This window comes from Erinaceus europaeus, chromosome 9 (genome assembly GCF_950295315.1).
Source record: "Erinaceus europaeus chromosome 9, mEriEur2.1, whole genome shotgun sequence".
In the NCBI taxonomy this organism is placed as follows: domain Eukaryota; kingdom Metazoa; phylum Chordata; class Mammalia; order Eulipotyphla; family Erinaceidae; genus Erinaceus; species Erinaceus europaeus.
In genome coordinates, this window is record NC_080170.1 from 54,000,207 (window position 1) to 54,020,457 (window position 20,251).

Consider the following 20,251-nt stretch of genomic DNA (forward strand, 5'->3'; position numbering starts at 1 on the left):
TTTTTAAGCAATCCAGAATTATGACCATTTTAGAATTTGGTGGAACTAGACTAATTCTGATTTTACTTATAACAGACTGATGATACCCATGGACTGAGGCACTGATTATTTCCAGGGAGCAGAAAGAGAGGAACCCCAGACTTTTTATATATTCCTCATATTCTTAGGAGCATGTATCTCACAAGGAACTGAGGATATTTTCTAAAAAGTCTTGGCGTTTATAGGGAACATAGTTGGTGGGCAAAAAAACAGAGCCCAGTAGAGACTGAGAAAGGTTGTTTATTGTGGATTAGTAGGAGTGGCTTTGTGGAGCTGTTGAATTGGGTCATAAAGGACAATGTGGATTTTCACCCAGTTAAAGAATTCAGAAAAAAAAAAAAACTCAGAATGAGTAGGACACTATGTGCCAAGTACTGGGATGAGTCCATTATTTAGCTTGACTAGCTTAGCAGCTTAAGAAAAAAATATATGAGTTAAACCTAGTGTGTAAATGAAGTTTACTAATTTAATTGCTAAAATATCCCAAATTAGGAAGGAAACAGTAGGTGTCAGGATAACCCTTTGTCTCTGGTTAGGTTCTTCTTCTTCTAGCGTTTGCCCTTCTTCCGTAGCCAGTCAACAGCATCAGGTTGAGCCTGATGTAAAGTTTCGAGACCTCCTTTGAATCTGGAGAGGTGGCAGTCGTTGACTGTGTGGGTCATAGTCTGTCTGTAGCCGCAGGGGCAGTTCGGGTCGTCTCTGGCTCCCCAGCGGTGGAACATAGCGGCACACCTGCCATGGCCTGTTCGATAGCGATTGAGGAGAGCCCAATCATAATGTGCTAGGTCAAAGCCAGGTTGACGCTTGCAGGGGTCTGTGATGAGGTGTTTGTTCTTTACCTCAGCTGACTGCCAACTCTGTTTCCAAGAGTCTGGAACAGAGAAGTTCAGTGTAGGCGTAGGGGACCAGATTGGGTGACGAGACGTCAAGCATTGAACAGGGTGGGCGAAGATATCCGCGTATATTGGCAGGTCCGGTCAAGCGTAGACGTGGGAAATGAACTTAGATGATGCCGCATCCCGACGAATATCTGGCGGGGCGATGTTGCTAAGAACTGGCAGCCATGGAACCGGGGTGGAACGGATGGTTCCAGAAATTATCCTCATGGAGGAATATAATTTGGAATCGACCAAGTGGACATGGGGGCTACGGAACCATACTGGGGCACAGTATTCTGCAGTGGAATAGCATAATGCCAGAGAGGATGATCGTAGTGTGGAAGCGTTCGCGCCCCATGAGGAGCTGGCCAGTCTTGCAATGATGTTATTCCTCGCACCCACCTTTGCTGCAGTTTTTATGAGATGTTTGTGAAATGACAGAGTGCGATCGAGAGTAACGCCAAGATAGACTGGCTGGGCTTCATGCCGGATTCTCGTATCACCAAGCTGTACATTAAGCTCACGCGAGGCTGAGGCATGGTGTAGATGGAAAACAGATGATACCGTTTTTGCAGTGCTAGGGATTAGTCGCCATTTTTTACAGTAATCAGATATCAGAGACATGTCTTTCGTGAGTGTTTCCTCGAGGATGTCGAACTTGGATGCCTGAGTTGCACAGCAGATATCATCGGCGTAGATGAACTTCCTTGAAGAAGTTTCTGGGAGGTCATTGATGTAAATATTAAATAGCATAGGAGCCAGAACAGAGCCCTGGGGGAGGCCACTTGAGACAAGTCTCCATCTGCTAGACTTGTCACCCAGAAATTTCCCATGAATGGTCATCCCACTTCCGGTTATCTTGTCCATCTCCAAAAATCTCTCCCTTTACACTGTCTGAACTGGAAGACGCTTTGAAGAGGGTTAAACTGGGAACAGCTGCTGGCTATGATAACATCAACCCAGAACTCATTCTTAACCTGGGTCCTGCGGCAAAGAAGTGGCTCACTTCATTCCTGTCCCACATCTTGGAATCTGAGTCTATGCCCAAAGTTTGGCGTCGTGCGAAGATTATAGCGGTTTTGAAACCAAAGAAAGACCCAACACTGGCCGCCAGCTATAGACCAATTTCTCTCCTCTCCGTGTGTTACAAACTCCTTGAGAGGCTGCTTCTGTCACGTATTTCTCATCTTACAGAGAAATTCCTATCACCCGCCCAGGCTGGTTTCTGCCCAGGAAGATCTACCTGCAAACAAGCCCTGGCCCTCTCAACTTACATTGAAAATGGATTCCAGAAGAATTTAAAGACGGGTGCTGTCTTTGTTGATCTCACAGCAGCCTATGACACGGTCTGGCACCGTGGTCTCCTAGTCAAGATCTCAAGATGCCTGCCTCCATGGGTGGCCAACACTATATCGTTTCTTCTCCAAAACAGAAGATTCCGGGTACATCTGGGTGACAAGTCTAGCAGATGGAGACTTGTCTCAAGTGGCCTCCCCCAGGGCTCTGTTCTGGCTCCTACACTATTTAATATTTACATCAATGACCTCCCTCTGGTTAGGTGATAAAAAAGAGAAATACAGTTGCACTTTAAACTACATTTTGTGGGGTTTTTGACCACTTGATTTTCACTAGTGCACTGTTCAGCTCTGATTTATGATAGTAAATGGTATTAAATTTGGGACCAGAGAATCTGCAGGCATGAACATATTTTGCATTAACACTATGCTATCTCCCCAGTCCAATCCTGTGGGTTTTACACATTTCATTTTGCTTTTTGTTCACAGGAATTGATGGCTGCTGATGTTTTATATTTTCCTTTTTAAAAAGATTTATTTATGAAAGAGACACACATATCAGAGCATATTTTATTTACTGCATATGGAATCCTGGGATCAAATATGGGACCTAACACATTCAAATTATATTTTATAAAATGTTCTTTCAGAGTTTAGCACAAGCTAAAGTTATGGAGCAAGTTGACTAAAGTCTTTAAGTAATGTAAACTTAAAAAGTAAAAGATATAAAAATTGTATTGTTTTGACAAAACTATATAACATGAAATATAAATGATCCATTTGCTTCAAAATAAAGAAAATGATTGGGATAGCTGGAATAGACTTAAGATGAACAATTTTTGTTCTTTAAAAGTTTTCAACTTTAGCTATGTTACCTATAACTGTGAACAAGGGCATTTGAGTTATTTTATTTGTAGCTACATTCGTCTTTGTGGTGGAAAAAGCCAACTATGAAAAGCCAACCTAGATTCCTGATATAATACCAATGTGTTAGAACAATTGAACATAAAGAAGGAAAAATACAGCTACTCTTCTAATTTTTCACATCAAGTAAACATAATACCCAATTCCTCCAACTCATCCACTCTATCTTAAATTCATAAACACTACTCTTGACAGCTTTGTGATACCTTTTAGGCAATTTGAATAGTGGTGATGCTATTTCTGGTGTGAAAGGAGGGAGATAAGCTATTGTTTTTCCCTACATTGAGGACCAGCTGTCTGGTGTTTGGTGCTGGCCTCTCTTTCACACCTAATTTTCTCATCTGCATAATGAGGGCCTCAGGTGATGTGCATCTCCCTAACCTTTAGATTCTCTGAGTGGGAGCAGTGCATTGCTTTGTTGTATGGCTTTGAGGAAGATAGGAGTTCAGAAGCTAGTATGGCATTTACTGTTTGTTGTCAAGTAAGAAGATGTTTAGCTTTTTGTGTATCAGTTCACCTTTACTATTAGCACTTAATTTGTATTAATGCAAGAGTTTGTTGTTATTTCCAAGTCAGTGCTGAACTGACTACATAGTATGCATATGTGGAAGTTAAAGAGAACAGAAGCCAACTCCATTAGGTAGCTAGTGCAACTTTTAGAGATTTGCCCTTTTTTATAAAAATGCATCCTGTGAAACTAAAGTTTTAAATGTTTGTGTTTTCAGAGGGTGGGTTAGTATAGAGCACACACTTTACTCTGTTTAGAGACTCTGGTTCCAGCCCGTGGCCGCTACATGGGACTACCTATCTGAGGGAAACCTCATAAGGTCTAGAGCAATACTATGTTCTCTTCCTCCCCTCTAACTAAAAAACAAAAACTGCTGGGAGTAGAAGAATTATGTAGGCATTGATCCCTAGTGATAACCTGGAAGCCAAAAGATTTAATTTTTATTGTTTATTGGATAGAGAAAGCCAGAAATCAAGAGGAAAGGGGGCTATATTTATAGAGACAGACACCTGCAGCCCTGCTTCACCACTCACAAAGCTTTCCCCCTGCAGGTGGGGACTGGGGGCTCGAACTGAGGTCCTTGCACACTGTAATGTGTGTGCTTAACCATGTGCGCCATCACCCAGCCCTTTTTTTTTTTTTTTTTTTTTACAGGGCACACTAAAAATGACAATTTTCCTATTTTGTTTGTCTGGGAAGACCTTTGTTTTTCCCTCATTCCTGAAAGAGGGTTGCAGGAAAGCATACTTCTTTCTCACTGGCAGTTTTTATCTTGGAGTGTATTTAAGATTTCTTCACTCTTTCCAGGCCTATAGAGTTACTGTTGAGAAGTCTGATGAAATCCTAGTGAAAATGCCTTTTAGATTTCTCCCCCACCTAGCCACATTCACTATCCTTTCTTTGTATTAGGAACTTAATAGTTTTACTAATGTGTTTTTAGTGACATTCTGTTTGCATTTAGATAACTAGCTATTTGGTTAGGTTCATGGACTTGTATTTCCAGTTCACCCCCATGTTTCAGAAGTTTTCAGTTCCTGTATCTTTGAATAAGCTCTCTGTTCTCTTTTCCCTTTCAGAAATAACCATGTCTTTCATTTTTATTTTTATTTTATTTATTTATTTTTTTGCCTCCAGGGTTATTGCTAGGGCTCAGAGCCTACACTATGAATCCACTGTTCCTGGAGATCATTTTTCCCATTTTGTTGCCTTTGTTGTTCTGCTTGTTGTAGTTGTTATTGTTATCATAGCTGTTGTTTTTGTTGGATAGGGCAGAGAAATCAAGAGAGGAGGGTAAGATACAGAGGAAGAGAGAAAGGTAGACACCTGCAGACCTGCTTCTTGGGGCGTTTCCTCCCTTCAGGTGGGGAGCTGGGGGCTTGGACTGGGATCGTTACACTGGCCCTTGCACTTTGCACCGTGTGTGCTTAACCATATCTTTATGTAGCCTTTTCTAGTGGAGTCTGATGGTTTTGGGTTGTCTTGCTTTGCTTCTTTCCTTTTTTCTTTCTCTTTTTTTCCCATCTTTCTCCTTACATCTGAATCACTTGTAGATTATTACCATGAGCTGATTGATAATGATGTACACCTGAAGGGTAATATTATAATGAAATGTTACTTCAATGAAAAACAATTTGATGTCTTTCCCCTAAACTTTTTATGCTATTACACTGGGTACTTAATTTTTATTTTCCTTGGAGAAAAAATAGTAACCGTTGCATAACTTTTTAAGAGACCTTTACTATGCTTCTTTCATTTTGTTTGAGGATGATAAGAGAACTACTACTGCTAAGACAATTAGTGGAAAAAACAGCTATTTTTTTTACTTTCAAACTTATTCTTTAAAAAAAATGATATTGAGGAAATGTTTTACAAGACTGTTGTTTTAGGGGTGCAATTTCACATCATAAAAAAGTACTAGCCCACTTTACCTACCACCAATGTAGGCTCACTCCTCCTAAAACCCTTTACAACTGTAGTATGACCCCAGCTCTGCATGCATAATTTAACTGTTTGCACTTATTTCACCCTACCTCTTTTTCTCTTTGTTTCCTAAATCTCCCTTATGAGTGAGAACATTTGGTATGTCTTATTTCCCCCATTGTACTAAGTTTATTTAGCATGAATCTCTCCAGTTTAGCCATGCTATAACAAAAGGCTGTGATATGTATATATATATATATATATATATATATATATATATATATATATACTTAAATCTGAGTAGTATTTCATAGTTAATGTTTAGCACAACTCCCTAATCTTCTCATCTATTGTTTGGTACTTGGGTTATTTGCAAATCTTGACTATTATTCTTTATTCCTTTATAGAACATTAGCCTTGATAAAACCAGATGCAGTAGCAAAAGCTGGAGAAATAATTGAAATCATAAACAAAGCTGGATTTACTATAACCAAACTCAAAATGATGATGCTTTCAAGGTAATTTGCTGGTGATTTTCAACTGTAGTTTCTTAAAAACAAAACAACAACAAAAAAACTTTGTAATTGTTAAAAAAAAAAAAACACCTCCCACTAATGGCAAATTTCTTTTTTAGAATGGGAAAATATACAGTAGGTAACAGATGCATAAATTGGACTCTAGGCAAATAAAGAAGGCTATTGTTTGGCTATACATTCTTCATTAATTATTAATCTTTCATGAATTTATTATTAATCATTCATGACTATCTACTTTTATAGTACCAGTGCTTGAAAAATGTAACATTCTGTTAATATACAAGTAAAACACGCTGTATAAAAATGTAGAAGAACAACAAGAGCAACAAAAGGGAAAATAAATAAAATAAAAAAAAAAGAAATCTTTAAAAAAAACATAGAAGAAATGGTTATTTGATTATTTGAATGTGACAAGGGAGTAAACTGTGGAGATTCCCCTAACATTATTCATTTAGAAATGTAATTATTTAGTGCCCCCCACATATACAATTGGCAAATATTTTGTTTCTTCTGAAAAAAATTTATTTCTTCTTCTTTTTTTTAACCATTTATTTTCTCTGACCAAATACTTTCCAAGTTATGTAATGATAAGGTAGCTCTCCTATATGACGGGGTGTGAACATAGCTGTCAAGACACCTTCCATTGTTAGTCCCCCCTGTTTTGGTCAGGTATTTTCCCATACTGTCTCTGATTATATGTTCCTTGGAACATTTATTTTTTTGTCTCTGAGAACAGGAACAATGGATAACAGTAAATATTTTACTTAACTTATACTGAATGTGATCCCTGGGAACCTTAACTAGATATCATCAATTTTATTACAAACATGATAGATACTTGATTCTCCCCTAAATAATATGCTTCACCAGTAGATATTTTCTATAAAGGCAGGGAACTTAGATATATTTTTAAAATTCATTTTTATTAGTGACTTAACAATGGTTTACAAGATCATAAGATTACAGAGATGCACCGACCATCACAGTTCTGTGTTTCACCCATCTAGCCCTCCACCACTAGGATAACCACTGTAGTTTTCACATACAGAAGACATAAATTTTGGAGAAGAGTCAAATGCCAGATTGCTTGTCAGTATGCTGTTTACCAAGTGTGTGACTGCACAGCTTACTCTTTGCTCTGCTTTCCTTATCAGAACAACATAGGTGTAATAGTGTGCACCTGGATGTGATGAAGCTTGCTTGAGTTTAGTACATGGAAAGGTTCTTAAAACCCCCAGAGATATAGTAAGTGCATGTAAATGTTAGCTGTTGGTAGTGGTCCTAATGATATTATAGCATTATTATTTAGGAAACTGAAAGTCATGACTTTAGTTATACCTAGTGCCAGCGGTGGAACACCTGGTTTGAGCCCCCAGTACCCACCTGTAGTGGGAAAGCTTTGTGAGTGGTGAAGCAGTGTTGCATTTGTCTCTTTGTCTCTCTCCCTATCACCCCCTTCCCTCTCGATTTCTGGTTGTCTCTATTCAATAAGTAATTAAAGATAATTAAAATTGAAAAAATAGTTAACACCTACCTATCTATGTAATTAGAATACGTGTTCTTTATCTCACTTTACTGAGGAAATGTTGATTTACATGGTTATCAGAGGATATAATTTCTCATCCCCAAGATGGGAGTAACCATACCTCACCTTCTTCCCAATAGGAGTATGTTCTTTCTCAAGCAGTAGGACTGAATTCTGGAGAGAGTATTTCAAATAGTGTTAAGTGAGATTCACATTTGTGTGTGTGTGTGTGTGTGTGTGTGTGTGTGTGTGTGATGTACTTCCAGTGTTTGATAAATCAGCTTTAAACTTCTCATGATAAGTATACCTCAGAAAACCTATTAATGTATGTAACACCTTATATATCTAGTTAATATTTCATCAGAGACCTGGAGTTTTCTCCAATTTGCAAGCCAATAAATTAATAGCAATCTTCTGTGGGTGCTAGTAGTTAAATTTCTGGATTAGAGACCCAGGACTGTATTAGGCCAACCAAGCAGCATGAAGTATTGTCTGTGGTGGTTAAATGGTCTGAATGTTCCATAAGGAAGATGTTATGGGCCCAGGTTGATGCCATGCTCACAGTTGAGGATAGCACAAAGTATTGAGCAAGAAGTAAACAAGTCTGCTCTTTATACAGAGCATACCTAACTTAATCCTGCAAATTTGCTCACTGTAGAAACACCTTGAAAAATTACTTAAATGCCTTTTCATATATATAACCTAGGTTCAGACTTTGTCCCCACCATAATGGAGAAAGTTTTGGTTCTGTGGTATCTCCTTTTATCTGAAAAAGTCAGTGTGGAGTGGCAAAGACCCAGTGATAAAGTTAGAAAAAAAAAAAAGGAGCATTGGATAAAAATTATGAGGAAAAATTATGCATTTAACTTCATTGCTATTTATTTATTTATTTTATGTATTTAAGAAAGGAGACATTAACAAAACTGTAGGATAGGTATTGCTATTTTTTTAAGAAAGTATTTATTAATGAACAAGAGAGGAAAAAAGATGGAACCAGAGCATCACTCTGATACATGAGATGCCAGCGCTTGAACTTAGGACCTCATACTTACTGTGCCACTGTGCCACTTCCAGGCTGCTTGTGTTCATTTAAATTTTAGATTTTTACTGAAGATAACGATGGGCTCAGTGACATGTCAGAAAAGAACACTTTTAGTAATAAAATTTCTATAATTGATATTAAATTTTGTTTGTAAATGTTAAATGAAAGTAGGACTTGTAGCCATAACACACAAATAAATATTGCCTCATACTCACTTTCATTTTACATCTTTTTTTTAAAGGTTTGACATGTTCCTTTCTTTACTTTAAATTTTGGAATATTAATTTATTTATTCCCTTTTGTTGCCCTTGTTGATTTTTATTGTTGTAGTTATTATTGTTGTAATTATTGATGTCATCGTTGTTGGACAGGACAGAGAAATGGAGAGAGGAGGGGAAGATAGAGAAGGGGAGAGAAAGACAGACATCTGCAGACCTGCTTCACTGCCTGTGAAACAACTCCCCTGCAGCTGGGGAGCCGGGGGCTCAAACCGGGGATCCTTGCGCTTCACACCACCTTCGCACTTAACCTGCTGCTGCACCGCCCGACGCCTCATTTTACATTTTATTTATTTATTTATTTATTTTAAAAAGGAGACATTAACAAAACTATAGGATAGGAGGGGTACAACTCCACACAGTTCCCACCATCAGATCTCTGTATCCCATCCACTCCCTTAATAGCTTTCCCATTCTTTATCCCTCTGGGAGTATGGACCCAAGGTCATTGTGGGTTGCAGAAGGTCTGGCTTCTGTAATTGCTTCCCTGCTGAACATGGGCTTGACTGGTTAGCCCATACTCCCAGTCTGCCTCTCTCTTTCCCTCGTAGGGTGGATCTCTGGGGAAGCAGAGCTCCAGGACACATTGGTGGGGTCATCTGTCCAAGGAAGTCTGGTAGGCATCCTGCTGTCCTCTGGAACCTGGTGGCTGAAAAGAGAGTTAACATACAAAGCCAAACAAATTGTTGAACAATTATGGACCTAAAGGCTGGAATAGTGCAGATGAAGTGTTGGGGGCTACTCACTGCAGACTATTGTGTACTTTTGCTTTCAGGTATATAATTTGCTCTAGTTTATGGATATGTGTGAACATATGCTGTATCCCAGGGGACCTGGTCTATATCTAGGTTTTGGGACTTTGTTAGGAAGTGAACCACCTGGGATGGAATTAGAGAATACTATGAAAGGAAAGGTCTCACCCGAGTAATGAAGCTGAAGGGTTGTCATTCCACACTTGAAGTCTCTGGACACAGTCTGAAGTGAAGCATGCTGAGGTGGCACTCATTGTGTGATCGGCGGATGCAATATTATTTGATATAAATTGAGAGAAGCATGCAGGAAAGTGGGCCCCACGCTAAGGTTCCAGGACTGGGGGAAATATAGGCTCTATAGTGGAAATGTGAGGTTCCTACTGTCTTAGGGTTCAAGAAGACAATGGATAGTTATTGTTATCATCACATTATTTGGTAATTGAGTTAACTTTGAAAAGTTAACTGTTAGGATTTGCTGTATAATACCCAGCATCTTGTATATGGCTGTGCCACTGGTTGCTTTGGTTCTCCCTGGTCTAGGCTTTTGAGAGAGTCAACATAACAAAGACTCAGCCTATGTATTAAAAAGACTTGGTCTGTGTTTTAAAAAGTTCGAGACATACAATCAATTTTTTCCCCTCATATTAAATAGTGATTTATATGACTACAATTTAATAGGAGTTTACATAAACACCATTCCCACCACCAAAAGACTGTGCATCTCCTCCCCCCTACCCCCACCGCCGCCCCAGGAAATCCAATGTCCACCCTCCCCCTCACCACAGGGTTTTTACTTTGGTGCCCTACTCTAGATTTAGGCAAATCCTGCTTTTAGTTTCCATTTTTCTTCTTCCTTCTCAACTTCTGTTGATGAGTGGGATCATCCCATACTCATCTGTATCTTTCTGACTTAGCTCACTTAACATATTTCCTTCTAGCTCCATGCAAAATGGGTCAGAAAAGGTGGCTTTATTGTTCTTAATAGCTGTGTAGTCTTCCATTGTGTATATTACCACAGCTTTCTCAGCCACTCATCTGTTGTTGGGCACCTGGGTTGCTTCCAGGTTTTAGATATTATGAATTGTGCTGCTATGAACATAGGTGTACACATATCTTTTTGGTTGGGCATTATGGAATCTTTGGGGGTATATCCCGAGGAGAAGAATTACTGGATCATATGGAAGGTCCATGTCTAGCCTTGTGAGAGTTCTCCAGCCTGCTCTCCACAGAGGCTGGACCAATTTACATTCCCACTGGCAGTGCAGAAGGGTTCCTCTGTCCCCACAGCCTCTCCAACATTTGTTGCTGCTGTCCTTTTTGATGTACGCCATTTTCACAGGAGTGAGGTGGTATCTCAGTGTTGTCTTAATTTGCATTTCTTTGACAATAAGCGACCTGCAGCAATTTTTCATGTTTGTTAGCCTTTTGGATCTCCTCTGAATTGAATGTTTTGTTCATATCCTCTGCCCATTTTTGGATGGGGTCATTTGCTTTTTTGTTGCTAAGTTGCTGAGCTTTGTATATATTGGTGATTAGTCTCTTGTCTGATGTATGGCATGTGAAGATCTTCTCCCATTCTTTAAGGGTTCTCTTTGTGTGATAGTTTCTTTGGCTGTGCAGAAGCTTTTCAATTTGATGTAGTCCCATTGGTTTGTTTCTGCTTTAGTCTTCTTTGCAATTGGGTTTGTTTCATCAAAGATGTCCTTGAGGTTTAGGTGGGAAAGTTTCGGGGTGTCTCCCTCCTTCTCTGGCATGGTGTCCTCCAGGGGAAAGGTAACGGGCTGGTTCTTTCTCGCTCATGACAGGGGTGACACAAAGTAAAAGACACCAGGGGACTCTTAGCGTGAATCTAGAATCTGAGTCCTTAGAGTCCCAGAATCCTAGAGACCGTTTATTAGCAAAATTGACATGAGTTAAATAGAAAAACAATGCAGGTAATTATTGTTGCAATATGACAGAAATTACAGGTTTCTTAACAGTCAGCATGCCCCTAAGGTAGGGGGTTGGTATGACAGGAATTGATGAGATACAAGACAGTTATTTTCCATAACACAAGCAACTTAATTATCCAAAGGTATTTGAGAGAAGCATAGGGGTTAAACCCACAGGGTGAGACAGAGAGAAGATGGATATCAAAAGGCCATATAGTTTGGCATTTCTCTTGTCTGGGGTCTGAGGTGTGTGATGAAGTGTGTGATAAGGTGTGTTCTTCTGTGATCAGAAGGTGACTTTGAATGAGTGAATCTGTGGCTATGAGGCCTGCAGTTAATGGAGGGAAGTACTGGGGTATCTGTGGGCCTGAGAGTCAAGAAGGAAAGAACCAAGTCTGAGTTTCCCCCCTTATGCTCACCTCGGTTGAGAGAGACTTACCAAGAGGTTATCTTCTCAGACCTCCATCCAAAGATGGGGGTGGTTCTCCCTAAGCTCTATCAGGCTCACACATGTTCCCAACAGGAAAGTGTTCCACCAATGTTTTCCTCTAAGTATTTGATAGTTTCTGGCCTAACATGCATGTCCTTCATCCATTTGGAGTTAAGTTTTGTTTATGGTGAGATAAGGTGGTTCAGTTTCAGTCTTCTGCATGTTTCAACCCAGTTTTCCCAGCACCCTTTATTGAAGAGAGCCTACTTCCTCCATTTGTGCCTCCTTATCAAAGATTAGATGTCCATAGGTGCGGGGGTTTAGATCTGGGCTTTCAGTTCTGTTCCACTGGTCTGTGTGCCTATTTTTGTTCCAGTACCAGGCTGTTTTAATGCTGATGGCCTTATAATATTGTTTGACATCTGAGAGTGTGATGCCTCCATTTCTGTTTCTTTTCCTCAAGATGGTTTTGGCAATTCTAGGTGTTTTCTGGTTCCAGATAAATGATTGTAGTTTTTGTTCTATTCTCTTAAAGAAGCTTGGTGGAACTTTGATGGGTATCGTGTTAAATTTGTATATGGCTTTGGTGAGAATATTCATTTTGATGATATTTATTCTTCCAATCCATGAGCATGGGATGTCTTTCCATTTTTTGGTATCAGTTTATATTTCCTTGAATAGTGACTCATAGTTTTCAGTGTACAAGTCTTTCACTTCTTTGTTCAGCTTTACTCCTAGGTAATTTATTGATTTTGCTGCAACAGTGAATGGGAATGATTTCTGGATGTCTTCTTCAGATTTAGTGTTTGCATAAAGAAATGCCACCAATTTTTGTACATTTATTTTGTAGCCTGACACCTTGCTGTAGTGTCTAATAACTTCCAGTAGTTTTCTGTTGGATTCTCTAGGTTTTTCTATGTATACTATCATAACATCTGCAAATAGTGAGAGCTTGACTTCTTCCCTTCCAATCTGTATTCCTTTGATTTCTTTCTCTTGCCTGATTGCTATGGCAAGAACTTCTAATACTATGTTGAAGAGTAATGGTGATAGTGGACAGCCCTGTCTAGTCCCTGATCTGAAGGGGAATGCTTTCAGCTTCTGTCCAGTGAGTATGATATTGGCTATAGGTTTGCTATATATACACTCCACTATCTTGAGGAATTTCCCATCTATTCCCATTTTTTGTAGTGTTTTGAGTATGAATGAGTGTTGGATTTTGTCAAAGGCTTTCTCTGCATCTATTGAGATAACTATGTGGTTTTGGCTTTGCTTTTTTGATGTGGTAAATGACATTGATTGACTTACATATGTTGAGCCAGCCTTGCATTCCTGGGATAAATCCCACTTGGTCATGATGTGCAATCTTTTTGATATACTGCTGTATCCAGTTGGCCAAGATGTTTAATATTGTTTAATATTTTGGCATCTATGTTCATCAGAGATATTGGTCTGTAGTTTTCCTTTTTTGCTGTGTCCCTATCTGCTTTTGGTATCAGGATGGTGTTGGTTTCATAGAAGGTTTCTTTGATCTTGTGGAAAAGCTTTAGAAGTATGGGTACTAATTGTTTCCTAAAGATTTTATAGAATTCGTTTGTGAAGCCATCTTGTCCAGGACTTTTGTTGTTGGGGAGATTCTTAATGACTGTTTCGATTTCTTTGTCTGTAATTGGTGTATTTAAGTTTTGTGGTTCTTCTTGGTTCAGTTTTGGAAGGGCATATGTTTCTAGGAATTCCTCTATTTCTTCCAGATTTTCTAGCTTGTTGGCATATAGTTCTTTATAGATGTTTTGCATGATTTTCTGGATTTTTGTGGTGCCAGTTGTGATATCTCCTCTATCATTTACAATTCTATTAATTTGAGTGTTATCTCCCCCTTTTTTTTTTTAAGTGAGTCTGGTGAGGGGTATGTCAATCTTGTTTAATTTTTCAAAGAACCAACATTTGGCTTCATTGATCTTTTGTATGGTTCTCTTATTTTCAATGTTGTTTATTTCTGCTCTAATTTTAGTGATTTCTGTCCTTTTGGTTGCTTTAGGGTTCCTTTGTTCCTCTTCCTCTAAGTCTTTAAGGTGTGCAGTAAGGTCATTTATTCGAGCTTTTTCTTGTTTTTTAATATGTGACTCTATGGCTATGAGTTTCCCTCTCAATACTGCTTTAGCTGTGTCCCAAATATTTTGATAGCTTGTGTCTTCATTTTTGTTTGTTTCCAGGAATGTTTGAATTTCTTGCTTAAGTGTCGCTCTGACCCAGTAGTTAAGCAGTATGTTGTTTAGTTTCCAAATTCTGTGTCTTTTATTAATTTTTTGTTTGTTGTTAAATGTTAGCTTTACTCCACTATGGTCTCAGAAGGTACTCGGGATGATTTCAATGCTCTTGAATTTGTTGATTCTGTCTTTGTGGCCTAACATGTGGTCTATCTTTGAGTATGTGTTGTGTGGATTTGAAAAGAATGTGTATTCCAGTTTTTTGGGGTGAAGAACTCTGAAAATGTCCAGGAGGTCTAGTCTGTCCATCTCTTCATTTATTTCTCTTGTTTCTTTGTTGACTCTCTGTTTCATTGATCTGTCTAAGTTTTGAGATTGGGATGTTAATGTCTCCCACTATTATTGTATTACTATTGATGTATTTTTGTAGTTCTTTCAGTAGGTGTTTGATGTATTTAGATGGTCCCTTATTGGGTGCATAGATGTTAATAAGTTTTCTTGGCTGATTGATTCTCTAATCATTATGTAATGGCCTTACTTATCTTTTATAACTTTATTTAATTTAGAATCTATTGTGTCAGAGATCAGAATGGCTGTTCCCACCTTTTTTTGTGGTCCATTAGCCTGTATCATAGTTTTCCATCCTTTCCCTTTAAGTCTGTGTTTATCTTGTTGGGTCAGATAGGATTCTTGCAAGCAGCATATGGTTGGGTTATCTTTTCTGATCCATCCTCCCACTCTGCCTTTTGATGGGTGAGTTAGGCCCTTGACATTTATTGATATTATGGATTTAATATATTGTAGTGCCATTATTTAACACATTTTTGTTTATTCTGTTATATTCCAAGTATTATAGCGATGTTCTTGTTTATAAAAGGTCTTTTAGAACCTCTTTCAGGGCAGACTTGATAATGGTTGCCTCCTTTAACTTTTGTCTGTCTGAGACGCTTTTGATGACTCCATCTAGTTTGAATGAAAGTCTAGCAGGATATATTATCCTTGATTGAAACCCTTCTTCATTCAGGGCTCGATAGGTATCTTGCCATTCTCTTCTGGCTTTTAGAGTTAGAGTGGAGAAGTCTGTTGATAGTCTTATGGGGTTTCCCCTGTATGTGACTTTTTGTTTTTATTTTGCAGCCTTTAGGATCCTTTCTTTATCCTTACTTCTTTTCATTGTAACTATGATGTGTCTTGGTGTCTTCAGGTCTGGGTTGATTCTGTTTGAGACTCTCTGGGCCTCTTGAATCTTAATGTCCTTTTTGTTGTTTAGGCCTGGGAAGTTTCCTTCTATAATTTCTTCTAGAATGTTTACTTCCCCTTCCTCTCTTTCTTTCTCTGGCAGGCCAATTATACGAATGTTACTTCTTTTGAGATCATCCCATATGTCTCTGTTGTTGTTTTCAGTGTCTCTCGGTCTCTTTTTGAGCTCTTTCTCCTCTTTCTTAGTTTTCTCTAGCTCATCCTCTGTCTGGCTAATTCTGTTTTCTGCTTCTGTTAGTTTGCTTTCCCTTCCCTCATCTTCTTTCTTCAGTTCAGCTATTTCAGCTTTCAGTTCTGTAATTACCTTGAGATAGCTAGTATTTTCCTTGAGGGTCTCGTCTGTTATTTCCCTAGTTCTGCTTCCCTCCATAGTTGTCTTCATTTCTGTGATTATTAAGTTTACTATTGCTTGCATACTTTTCTTATCTATGGTTACTTCTGACTGATTTGTAATTTCTTCTGGGCTCCTGTCTTCTTCATTGTAGTAGCAGTTTTATTTGCTCTTGGTTTAACCACTTTTTTTATTGATGTGTTTTTTACTTTTATGTTCTGTTGTTCTTCAGTTGTTGTGTTTTGAGTACAAGCCACGCTATACTAAATACCTTTATGACAAATACAGTCACCAACCTCGGAAATTACAATAATAACTGAAGCAAGGATTGAAGCAGTTTAACCAATACTAGTTAGTCAAACAATGTCTCCAGTCCAAGAAAAATAGCAACCAAATCCAAATGAAAAAGAAAGAGACAGGAAAAAAAGGATAGCAAGAATAGACAATTATGCAAATCTACTGTCCACTATAAATTCTAGGGGTAGCAAGAGGAGAAAGGGAAGTGGAGTAGAGACACACACAAAGAAAGTCCACTCTAAGTCAGATTTCTTCCCCAGAATAATTCACAAATGAGTATCAGTGAATTCAGAAAGCAGAAGGAGCAAGGAAGAAAAGAAGACAAGAATGACGAAAAAAAAAGAAAAGAAAAAAAGAGCAGTGAAAGGAAAGAGTTTTTTTGTTTGTTTGTTTTTAATTAGGAGGAGGGAGAAGGGGGAGAGTGGATAGAGGAGATAAGTACAGTGAAGCATGTTCCTCTCACAATGGATAGGACATCCAATCACCTAGCAATGAAAAATACACTAAAAGTTAATTTTGGTCAACCTGAAGCGGGGGGGGGGGGGGTTGGGACACGCGTTTATATAATAGTAATAATAAAATAGAACAGTGTAAAAAAACCTAAACAGTCAGTTTGCAGCTTGGAAGGATCCCGATTGGCTAAGGCAGCCTGAGCAAAGACAGCCAGTTGTTAAACAAACAAACAAACAAACAAACAAAAAAACCTCCAGGTAGTCTTTCCCAGGTGGGGTGAGGCTCTGATTGGTCAAATATATTGTTGCTCCAATTGAGCTTGAGCCACTTAGAAAAAAAAAAGAACAAAGAGAATCAGAAAGAAAAAGGACTGGAATCACACCCCTGGTGAGCCAGGAGTCTTGGTAAAGAAAAAAGCTTAGCGGGGAGCCTGCTAGTAGCAGCTCTCCAGCCCCTGGAGTCTGGTTATTGGGTGGGGCAGTGGGGTGCGTTTCAGAAATAATAAAAAAAAAATTCCTTTCTTTTTTTCTTTGTTTTCGAACCCAAATTGAGCTATAGTCACCTCCTTGGTGTCACACTTAGGACCCCTTATTCACCATCCTGCTGATGGCCAGGTATCCTACCCTTTCCAGCAGTTGTTGTCAGAGCTCATGCCAGCAGCTGCCTCCAAGTCGTCATCTTGGCTTCGCCCCCCCCCCCCCCACTTTACAGCTTAACATTGGTAGTATATTATAGCAAAATATTTGAAAGGAAGGAGGTTTTAACATAATATCTAAAAAAACAAATCAAATCCCATGAAGATCAAGTAGCAGAGTTCATTTTTATTTTATAATGTATGTTAAAGTAAAAATTTCCTTGAATATTTTTTAACTATTACCATTTTTGTTTCATAGGAAAGAAGCCAGAGATTTTCATGCAGATCATCAGTCAAGACCCTTTTTTAAGTAGGTGATGTATTAGGGTTATTGATATAATAGGAGATAGCCCTATTATAAAATTTCATTTTATCTCAATGACCACTCACATTAAAATAAAGCTCTTCTATATCTTTTAGAGCACTGGGAAAAGAACACACTAATGATTTACACTTAAGTAAATGAAGTAGTAAAAGAAATAGTGGACAGTAATTGATTTGACACTAAAAGTTAGTGACACAAGTCACTGCAGGACACTCAGTTTATGTAAATCTGACCATTTCCATGTAAAATTCACTGTACCTATCAATGTTGATTATAGTGTCTATGTGTTGGTAGATCATAATACATCCTTATTGTTTAGATATCTAGGCTGACAGAAAGAGGAAACAAATTAATCTTTTGCCTGTCCTATAGTGAGCTGATTCAGTTTATTACAAGTGGTCCTATTATTGCCATGGAGATTTTAAGAGATGATGCTATCTGTGAATGGAAGAGACTTCTTGGACCTGCCAACTCTGGGATGGCCTGCACAGAGGCTCCTGGAAGCATTCGAGCCCTTTTTGGGACAGATGGCATCCGAAATGCTGCTCATGGCCCTGATTCTTTTGCGTGTGCTGCCAGGGTAAGGTGTTTATCAAGTACTTTAAATGTTTAGATTTTGTCAAATGTTTGATGGGAAATAAAGCAGTTCTGTTGCTGCTGACTTGGGGTGCCATTAGCTGTGACTCAGACTCTGCAGCAAATGCATTGTTTATATGACTTCAGAGTGACCTACCTAAGAAACATAATATACTTCGTGACTATTAAAAAAAAAAAAACTGCAACCTGGGAGGTGGCACAGTCAGTAATGTGTTGGCCCCTCAATCATGAGATCCTGAGCTCAATCCCTGGTAACAAATATGCCAGAGTAATGCTCTGATTCTCTTCCTCCTCTCTTCATCATCAATACATCTTTAAAAAATACTAATAGTACTTCTTGCTCCTGGAATCAGATTTGTGCTTTGCTATGTGGTTTATAAAATCTTCTATTGATTGCATGCCAGCCTGTTTCCAGTTCTAACCTCATATCTCCCTTTGCATACTGTGGTCTGTATTCTGTCATTTTCCTTGGATACCATTTTTTCTTTTCCTCCTCTTTTTTTTTTAATTTTTATTTATAAAAAGGAAACACTGACAAAAACCATAGGATAAGAGGGGTACAACTCCACACCATTCCCACCACCAGAACTCCATATCCCATCCCCTCCCCTGATAGTTTTCTTAGTTTTTGATCCTCTGGGTTCCTCCTCCTCTTTTAAATTTATTATTATTATTGGCCATTAGGGTTATTGCTAGGGCTTAGTGACAATTTTACCATTCCCTGCCACCTTTTTCTTTTCTGATAGAAACAAAAGAAATTGATAGGGAAAGAAAAAAAATGTCATGGATTATGTTGAGAACAAATTTATCTCATATTAAGAGAGTAGATAGCCCAGAGGCCCAGAGGCTCATTGGATAAGACGTGCCTCAGCCCAGCTTTGAGTACTAGGGAAAGCTCTGATGCTATGTGTCTCTCCTATGTGAATACAAACAAAACTCAGGATGGGTGAAACTGGGTATGCATGAGGCCCCAATTCCTGGAGAAAAAATAGTTTAACATGTTTTTAATGACTTAATTTGGGGCATTTACAAAACTATTTTTTCCTTATTTTTTTAATTGGGAGGTTAATGGTTTACAGTACAGTTGTTGGCACATAGGAACAATTTCTCATCTCACCAAGATCAGTGTCTATAAAATATGCTCACCCCAAAATTAGGTCCATCATTGGACAATGTTTTTAAATAGCTATGTAAAACTTTTAGGAAATTTATTTGTAATTATTGAGTTAATAAAGATAAAAATATAGTGAAGTATTTTAGCAAGATCACATGGGATCTTTCCAAGGTAAATTTTAGGAAACAGTGCAACTTTAGGCTTCAAAACCTGATAAATAAAATATCATTAAAAAAAAAAGTACCGTGACCCTAGAGGGGGCACAGTGAATAAATAAGATTTTGGGCTCCCTAGCTTGAAGTCCTGAGTTTGATCCCTTTATTTCATGTGCCAGAGTTATGTTCCATCCCACTTCTCTCTTATCAGTTAATATTTTGTTTAAACCCTTGTACTTAAATCTTATCAAATTTATTGATTTTTAGGTTTTGAGGAGAATGACTTATTCTTTCAGAAAGACAAATAGGGGTGGAAATGCCCCGACCAGTGGGGCGGTGAACAGGGGCTAGGAACCTAAAGACCTGGAATGACAGTGACAAGAGACACGAAAGAACGACAGCAAGACAGGTTTCTGATCAAGCTGCAAAATTTTATTGTGTTCACAGGCATTATAAGGCTTTGGGAAGGGGGGGAGATTCTGGAGGAGGAGGAGGGGGAGCAAACTTCAAAGTGGAATGTTCCTTGCAACAAACAATGGCCAAAACCATGTTTATTACCACAACTGTGTGTTGTCTCACTTGATTATTGATAAATGGTTTACCTGAGGGGAAATGGCCTGCCCAGAGGGGAAATAAAACCTGTCTCGAGGGCTTCCATTGTTTCAAAGCTTATCATCTATCAAGCAGAGAAATGGTTCCTGGCATGGAAAGACTGAGTAACAGCTAGGACATTTTTTAACAAGTGCGCTCCCCCAGGTGTGCCACCACCCAGCCCCTAGAGGGGACATTTGTAAGAGAGACTTTTCTGCAAGATAGTTAA

The 20,251-nt window shown here is 38.6% G+C and overlaps 1 protein-coding gene across 4 annotated transcripts in view; it reads left to right on the forward strand.

The window, feature by feature from the left end:
* The window catches only part of NME7 (NME/NM23 family member 7), a 157,742-nt gene that overhangs the window by 23,757 nt on the left and 113,734 nt on the right, over positions 1 to 20,251 (forward strand). For all 4 annotated transcript variants that reach the window (XM_007531790.3, XM_060197949.1, XM_060197948.1 and 1 more), the window contains exons 4-6: positions 5,972 to 6,082; positions 17,500 to 17,550; positions 17,938 to 18,145. In XM_007531790.3, the coding sequence (XP_007531852.2) occupies positions 5,972 to 6,082; positions 17,500 to 17,550; positions 17,938 to 18,145 (370 nt within the window). The remainder of the gene's footprint in view (positions 1 to 5,971; positions 6,083 to 17,499; positions 17,551 to 17,937; positions 18,146 to 20,251) is intronic.